The 8,581-nt window shown below is 34.1% G+C and overlaps 1 protein-coding gene across 3 annotated transcripts in view; it reads right to left on the bottom strand.

Annotated features, from left to right (window-relative positions):
• Positions 1–1,570: 1,570 nt before the first annotated feature.
• Positions 1,571–8,581, bottom strand: part of VAMP4 (vesicle associated membrane protein 4) — a 39,662-nt gene continuing 32,651 nt past the window's right edge. For 2 of the 3 annotated variants that reach the window (XM_025364656.1, XM_025364667.1), the window contains exons 7-8: positions 6,961–7,012; positions 3,377–4,825 (exon numbers count right to left, since the gene is read on the bottom strand). In XM_025364656.1, coding sequence (XP_025220441.1) covers positions 4,797–4,825; positions 6,961–7,012 — 81 coding nt within the window. In that variant the 3' untranslated portion in view covers positions 3,377–4,796. Of the gene's footprint in view, positions 2,444–3,376; positions 4,826–6,960; positions 7,013–8,581 lie in introns of those variants that run through there. The other variant, XR_003116519.1, reaches the window with a different exon arrangement.

The raw sequence follows: 8,581 nt of genomic DNA, 5'->3' as shown, positions 1-8,581 counted from the left end.
AGGTGGGAGGATGGCTTGAGCCCAGGAGTTCAAGGCTTCAGTGAGTTGTGATCGCGCCACTGCACTTCAACCTGGGAGACAGGACAAGATCCTGTCTCAAAAACAAAAACAAAAAGACACAGTTTAGTGTGTGGATGGAGGGAGGCTAGAGAGAATGAACATTACTCTGGTTGCCTAAAGCACCAGGCAGCTGAGGGACAGGACCAGGTTTTCTGATTAGGGCATGTAAGTTTACAGACACTTACATGCCTTCCTCTCTTACACACTATTGACTGAGATAAAGACATTGCTATACTAAGTTAAAAATCACTGAGAAATTCCTCTTAGATTTTGTCAGTATCAGGCATAAGTTTTGGTGAAAGAATGCCTTTTCTTTTTCTTATTTTTCCTCCATTGCACTTTATTGGGAAAACAGGATAGATTAAATCAGGGGTGATTATCCAGATGTTATTATTAAATAAGCTATGCTTTGAAGTTAAGGCAACAGGTAACACATTGAATAAGCCAAAGTGCTTAATTTTTGTTTTCTATGAAATAGTTTATTTCACTGTTCACTATGGAGAGGCTACAAATACATTTCTGATATCAACACAAAGGACTAAACTTTGCCAACACTGGTAAAAATGGTTATGAGGAATTGAGAAGCTAGGGAACAGGGCACATGACATTTACATTTACTCATCTCCCACTATACATCTCAAAACAAACATCAAAGGCACTTACCAAAGTGATTAAGTAAGGGAGCATGGAATTTAAAATAATGACAGATACCCAAGACACAAAATAAACGGCTTGTGTTTTCTTATAGTTTGATTTCTAACATTTTACTGACTAAAATCTCTGCTAATTATGTAATCTACTTTGTGGTTTTAAAATATTTGATACTTTGATTTAAGACTACTTTAAATGAAAAGAACCTAATGGAATACCATAAAGCCAGAGTTTTTCCACACCCAATTACAGTAGAAGAGCACCACTATATCCAGGCAAAAGCGAAAGGCTCATGTTGCTTCTCCAGGGAGCACTATGGAGTCAGCTCTCACTGATATACTAACATGTGGCATCTTTGTGGCTTCATAGGCACATTCATTCAAAACACATTTATCTAGCATCTGCCAAGGTACACAGCACTGTGCTGGGTGCTGGGGAGACAGAAACATGGTGTGGTGCTTACTTTCACAAGCTTACATTTATCCCCTGTAACTGGGTGGGTCATGCTTTCTTTTCAATTCCTACTGATTTGTTCCAAGAAGCTTCATGGAATAAAACAGGAGCCAGAATAAATGCATTTGTGTTCCCATCCCTAATTCTACTTGGTTTCCAGAAAAAGAAGTCAGAATAAGACTAACATCAGAGTATTAAAGAGGACCTAAACTCTATATCAATCTAAGGCATGATGTCATTTGTCTACAACATGGGAAAAAACAAGAAGTAGAGCACCTTTCAGCCCTTAGAATCCAGTGTCTTTCCACTGCTTTGTGGCAATTTCCTGCACAAATATAAGCCCTACACTACATTCTAAAACAAACTTGAAAATGCTTTCAAACTGACTTATGCTCTTACTCTCAACTCACAGAAAAATGGAGTCCAATCACATTTCCATGTGAAAACACAAAATTAGGTTAACAGAACAATCATCCTTGACATAGTAATACTCTGACAATACAATTAAGGGGACATCTTCTATTGGTATTTGTTCTTGACATGGAAAAACAATTTCTTGCATATTTTCTAATCATAGTGTATATACAGATTACAGAGTCAATGTGGGCAATGATGCTGACAAGGCATCAAGCCTGTTTTAGAGTATACTGGCAATGAGAGATTTCAATTTCTTTATATTATATTCCTGCCTTCTCAGTCTGTACACGTATTATCATTTACAGGATACCCACATACTATACAGAATTGAAAGATGCCAATTTTTGCTACCAAAAGTGCTGAAGTTATAATTTTCTAATACAGAGTACTGAAATGCACAGAAAGACTAAAATAGGCAATCTATAGGAGGGCTAACAAAGTATTTCTGTATCTCATGTGTATTAATTATCCTTCCTCTATCTTATATAATATTCCATCTTTAATAGTGAACTTTCATCTAATTAAGAAATCCCCCAGTTTATAAAATCTGAGGGCAATTTCCAGTGAACTTTGTCAGGATAGAGGAACCAAACGACCATAGGTATTACTGAGTTATAATAAGAAGGAGTAACTAATTATCAGTATTAAAACAACGAAATTGCTGCAAGGCAATAGGCTTCTGTAATTAAACATAAATCACAAGGGTATGGATTCAGGCATGAAAATAGTGACGTGATTTCACTGAGAATCAACTAGTATTTGCAAAGCTACTTGAATTTTTCTGTTGATCTTCACTTGTTGTTAAATAATGATAGTTTTGATGATGGTAAAACTTCATTTTTCAAGTGCAGGATGATCTGAGCTGAATGAGAAAAACAGTAATTAAGGGAGGTAATGAAGGTAGGCCTGGCATCAGTTTGAACAATGTATTTTTTCTTCTGTTTTTGATCATAAGAGGGCTTACATCTCCGAGGTTACCACAATAAAGTCATAACCATGCCAGCCATTTTAAGGATTTCAGGATTAATCAAGACCAAGAAAGATGAAATGACAAACTACAAACCAAGCCATCACTACTACAAAGTTCCATGAGTGATATGTCTGTTACCCATATCCCAGGTAACAATATGTTTAAATTACAAAGACAGTGACATATATATTGTCAAATAAATATTACTTTTACTTATTTAAACTTTTAAAAATTTATAATTTTACTTTTTGTAATTTATTTAAAAGTGGCATACTTTATTAAAAGAAACACCGGAAATATGGATACTTTTTGAGAAGTAATCTTCATCTTCACTTGTAGATATTATGGAGGAACCGGATTTCTACATCAACTAATGGAAAATTAAAACTTACAAGCCTAGTTCCAATTCAAATAAAGAACATACATACAAATGTTAGGACTGATTCTGTCCATTCAGTTAAAATATTTCCATTTCTGAATTATTAGCTACTGAAATTCTAAAAATGCTCATTTTTCTGGGTATCTTGTTAAAAGATTTATTAGCAGTTCAGACGCTGTTTACATTGACATTTACAAAGAGCATAGAGACCAGAGACAATATGCTATAGTATGTAAGACCTTTATCTCCTTCTTAATGCTCTAAGCAAACTATAAAGTTTAGAAATTCTATTTAGATCTTCTTAGATAACTTGCAGGTGTCTTGAGTGTCTCAGTCTGCTTTCTCTCTTCAAATTTCCTTCCATTCTAAACAACATTTTTTGCCTCCTAGTAATAATCCTGTAGAATTTTAAAAACAGACAAAAAACAAAAAACAAAACACCAAACCCAGATTCTATGCTTTATTCATTTCGCATTAAGATGACCAAAGAAATAAAACTTAAATAAAATAAACATAAAATCATTTTTCCCTATTTAAATACTGGTAATTTCTATTAACCCTATTTTTAATTTAGGGAGTTTTATATTCATATTCTCAAGATATCCAGTGCACAAGTTTCTGCAGAATCACTAATTTTATTATAAAGCTTCCTCTCCCCACACCTTAGGGGACAATATATTTTCACTCTGACTTGTTTAAAAGACACAAGGAGGTTGGCATATTTTAAAGTTAACACATTTTTTTATTATGAAAACAGGCTTAGGTTAATGGTCACTCTCTAGCATCTGCTTACTGACTGACTGATTATCCTGTATATATATATATATACCTAGGTTCCTGACTTTCTACTACTCATTATTGTTGGCTGATGCAAAACTTGATTGTGCAACATACATCTCCTCAAGGATGAACGGGAAATGCAAAGATATAAAATTCAAAAAGTATTAATAGATGGTTTTGCTACTTTTCATACTTTTGGTAAATGAGATAGTTGGAAGTTAGAGGCCATTAACTAAAATAAAATTAAGGAGTAAGTTACCTGTGAATTTCATTTACTCACATTAGGACTGACTCGTCTCTCTTTATTGGAGTTTAACTGAAAACAGACTGGACCATGACTGGCAGCTATATATTGGTCATTTTCAAATACTCCAATGACACTCTTCAATAACTTTATTATGTCCAGTTTTATGGTGCCATACCATGTTTTAATCACACTGTTTAAAAATTTCCATTTCCATAATCCAAATGCCAAAAAAATTACTACACATTCTCTTACACAGTCAAAAATATATTTACTGGAATGTTTTTAGTTAAAGCTGAAGGCAACAACATTTACAACATTTAGCTTTTGTTACACCTATAAATATGGAAATTGCTTGCAAAACAACTATAATATGAAAAGAACGATATTTCTGCAAATATTGACAGAATAGTTATGCATCTCTTTCAGCATATAGTTTGGTACTCTACACAGGTTTCCTGACCCCCAGCATGACCCACTCCCTATTGCAATAATGCAAGTCCTTATGCCATTAAATTACTAGTATGAAATATTATCATCAGTGTTTAACTATATACACAAATAATGAACTGGCAAGTATCTAGTTTCAAATTAGATCCTTGAAATATGGAAAAATAGAGGCTAGTTCTCTTTGCCTTAAACATAATTATTAAAAGAACATTTTGTTAGAAGGGGAGAAGATAATTGAACATTCTCAACGTTCCAATTTGAAGTGATACTTGCCTCTTAGTTTCTTGAAAAAGAAGTTTTGAAAGTTATATACACATAGGTTTCATTTAAATTATGCAGCAATCTTTTATTACTGTCCCAGATCTTGTTTAATGAAGATCTCTGTCATCAAATCAAGTACGGTATTTCATGACTATAAGAACTGTAAGAGAAAACATGAAAAAAGCAATATATCAACATCATATATATATGCTATGTTTGAAGCAATATTCCTTTTTTTTTTTTTTTTTGAGACGGAGTTTCGCTCTGTCGCCCAGGCTGGAGTGCAGTGGCCGGATCTCAGCTCACTACAAGCTCCGCCTCCCGGGTTCACGCCATTCTCCTGCCTCAGCCTCCCAAGTAGCTGGGACCACAGGCGCCCGCCACCTTGCCTGGCTAGTTTTTTTGTACTTTTTAGTAGAGACGGGGTTTCACCATATTAACCAGGATGGTCTCGATCTCCTGACCTCGTGATCCGCCCGTCTCGGCCTCCCAAAGTGCTGGGATTACAGGCTTGAGCCACCGCGCCCGGCTTGAAGCAATATTCCTAAATGTAGTTGTGTCTACTTTTAGAAATGGGTAATGAAGATTGACTGAACTTTTATCTGAGGTAATAAATAATAAATGGGAAAGGAGAAGCAAAAAATATCATAAAACAACCTAAATGTCTAACATTGGCATCTTAAATAAATAATGGCATAGCCATAGCTTGTATCTGCTGTTAAAATATTACTAAAAATTTTGATAACCTGGGAAAATATTCACAATATGTTTATTATAAAGTACATATAATATAGTCTTGTTTTAAAAAAACATGCTTGTATATTAATAGGAAAAGAGAAGTATATATAATAGTTATATTAGTAGTAGTAGCTATCTCTGTGTTGTAGTTATAGATTATAGTTGAATTTTTCTTTTTGTTTTTAATATTTCACATTTTCCAATTGCCCACAATATATACATGATTAAGTTTTGGTTTTTGAGGTAGTTATTTTCTATAAGGTCACTACAAACACGAAATTAGTGAATACTGAACCACTGCTGCTAGGGAAGATACAAGGTTAAGTTCCTGTGAGTCTCTGGCTACTAGATTTTTGTCAATCAATACATAACCTTGTTTTATATGTGTTTCTGTTTAAAGACATTTTATTTAATACGTATTATTGATTCAGTAACACTGAGCTCAAGGCCAGCAGCACTATAACTCATGCCTGAACAAAGTTTGCCTACTGTGTATTTTCTCCAGGAAGACACATCACAGCTCGCTTGTACTGAGCAACACTAGAGAGCACTTCAGCACTACGCACGGGGGCCGTTATAAACAGTGAAATCACCAACGAAAAGCACGGCAATGCAGAAAATGTGGTACTAAATAGACTACATAAAGAACATGTTTTGTTATGAGTGCTGAAATAAAAAGGCAGAAATGGCTTTGTTTAACCTCAGCTAGGGATGTGTGGGTTGGGGGACTTACATTTTTTGTTACTCTGAACATGTTTGTAAATGACTGTGAAAGCACCATGAGTACTGATTTTGGGGTTACAAATAATTTTACCTGGTATTGCAAACACAGAATCTATGAATAATAAGGATTGACTGTATTTCTTTGTAATAAAACATTTTTTTTCTGTTTAAAAAAATAACAGCATAATAGAATTTTTCAAATGATTACTTTTAGATACTTTCCAAATCTTCATAAAACCTCTGTAACCACAGGTAGAGAGGCCTTGAAGAAAAAGAGATATTTAAAATGATCTGATTTTCAAAAGAATATTAAGGGAAAAAGGAAGGGAAGGAGTCATGCTTTAATGATAGAAATTATTCTCAACTGCAGAACAAAACAAAAACCAAACAAAAATCATCTGGAGAATGCATTTGGATGTATCCTTCCAAAACAATATTACAAGATGCAAACTGCCATTCCTGAGAGTTAATAATAAATAGAACATGAGTATTTTAGACCTTAGTGTAACAGGAACCAGATTTGGCCTGGAACAAATCACTTAGCCTTGGATTTGGGGGTAAGGGTTGGGGGCAGAACAGGAGTTCCCTTTGAGAATCTGATAAAAGATATAGACTCTCTATAAAAATGTACATATACATAGTCACATAAAATTTTACATATTACTTAAGAGCATTTTCAGAGATCTATAGATTCTAAGAGCTCCTGAGACAGGTCAGAAGTCATTACTCAATCCTGACTTCAGACATGCTAAGTCAACTGAAAATAAAAAGGGAATTAAAATGAACTCTAAAACAAATGATACCCTAAGAAGTAATAATCCAATAAATACTTACTGATAATCACTAGCAAAAGGATAGCAGCAACCAAAGCCATGATGGCTTTTATCTACAACACACAAAAGGCCATATAAAGATATTAATATTTGACTCATTAATAAAGTCAAGACTATTTGTTGTTCTATTTACTGCATCATACTAAAATCATCTCAATAAATAGGCACATTTCTTGAAATGTCTTCAAATTTTTTCCCATATGAATTTGCTGGCTATTTTTCATTCTTTGGGAAACAATCAGAATTCCCCAAATTTGAGGTGTTTTTCTTTACTGGATTTTGTTGGTCAAAAGCTGTACTGCAGAGAAAACAGTAACAATCAAAGCCTTCATGGGCTTGAACCTCTATGATTTGATGCGCTTATTACTAATGTGAGACCAGAGAAAACATACAGTATTTTAGCAACTCTGTTCAAGTGTCAAGATACGATGAATAACATAGGCCATGCAATTCAAATGGTTCAATACATATAAAGTAGTAGTTTATAGCAGTTTTTTTCAAAGTAAATGAGAATTCTGTTAGTTTTTTCTCCCCTTACTTTCTTCTTGGCATTTTTATCTCCATTTTGAGGAATATATTTTAGATTATTTATGAATAGCCTCATTTAATAAGCAACTTTGCCTAAGAGCATTCTGTGTCAGTTTTGTAGTTAAGAAATCTTAAGGTCAGTTCTTGGTCAGCTCCTTAATATGTTATAACAAAGTGACCCAAAGAATATATGGAAGATTTGTAATTTGGATACCAGTGCCTATTACAATTATTATGGTAACAAAAAAATGTAGACAGATAATCAGAATGGATTGGAGATAGGAGTTGTATTTTTAGTAGGTGTCTGGGTCCACATTATACGATAAACTAAAGTACTTTAATCCATTTTTATTAATCTGAAACATTTCTAAAATAATTTGGAATTTCTACAGTAGTTTTTCAACCTTACCTAAAATGTACATTAATTTGCCGTTAAATGTGTGTTCGGCTTTACTTAAGATTTGAATGAGAACATCAATATCAATTTAAAAACACCTCAATGAATAGTTTTCTTCCTTGGGTTTCTAACACTGGGCAGAAAATGTTTACAATTGCAAATGGCAGTATTGTATTCATGCAAGTCCAAAGCTCATGAACAAAAATCTGTGTGGCATTAAACATATAAGAGCTTCACAACCCCCCAGATACATTAAAAGAGGTGTTAGCGATTCTCTTTCCCCACCCATGGATAATTTTATTAATTCATTTATTTTTAAAGCCAGGTATATTGAGATACACTTTACACAGAATAAAACTTATCCTCTAAAAGTACTTTTGATAGGTTTTGACAAATATATCCAGCTGTTAATAGGCATGAGCACCATCAAATATAGGACATTTCCACCACCACCCTCAACAAGTTTCCTCATGACCTGTTGTCAGTCTCCAACCGCACCACATTCCCCTTAGCCACTGGAAACTCCTGATCTGTATTCTGCCCTTATATCCTTTTTCTTAAAACCCTTCTGAAATTACTCATTATGGAAGTCAATCTGGAAAATGGCAGGCACAGGGAGGCTGCCCCAGATGAACAGTAGCACAATGAAGTATTAATGGGGTACAGTAAAACTGAAGGAAACATTAGAAAATAATAA

The sequence above is a fragment of the Theropithecus gelada genome, chromosome 1 (genome assembly GCF_003255815.1).
Source record: "Theropithecus gelada isolate Dixy chromosome 1, Tgel_1.0, whole genome shotgun sequence".
NCBI classification, from domain to species: Eukaryota; Metazoa; Chordata; class Mammalia; order Primates; family Cercopithecidae; genus Theropithecus; species Theropithecus gelada.
This window is presented reverse-complemented; position numbering and strand designations above follow the sequence as displayed.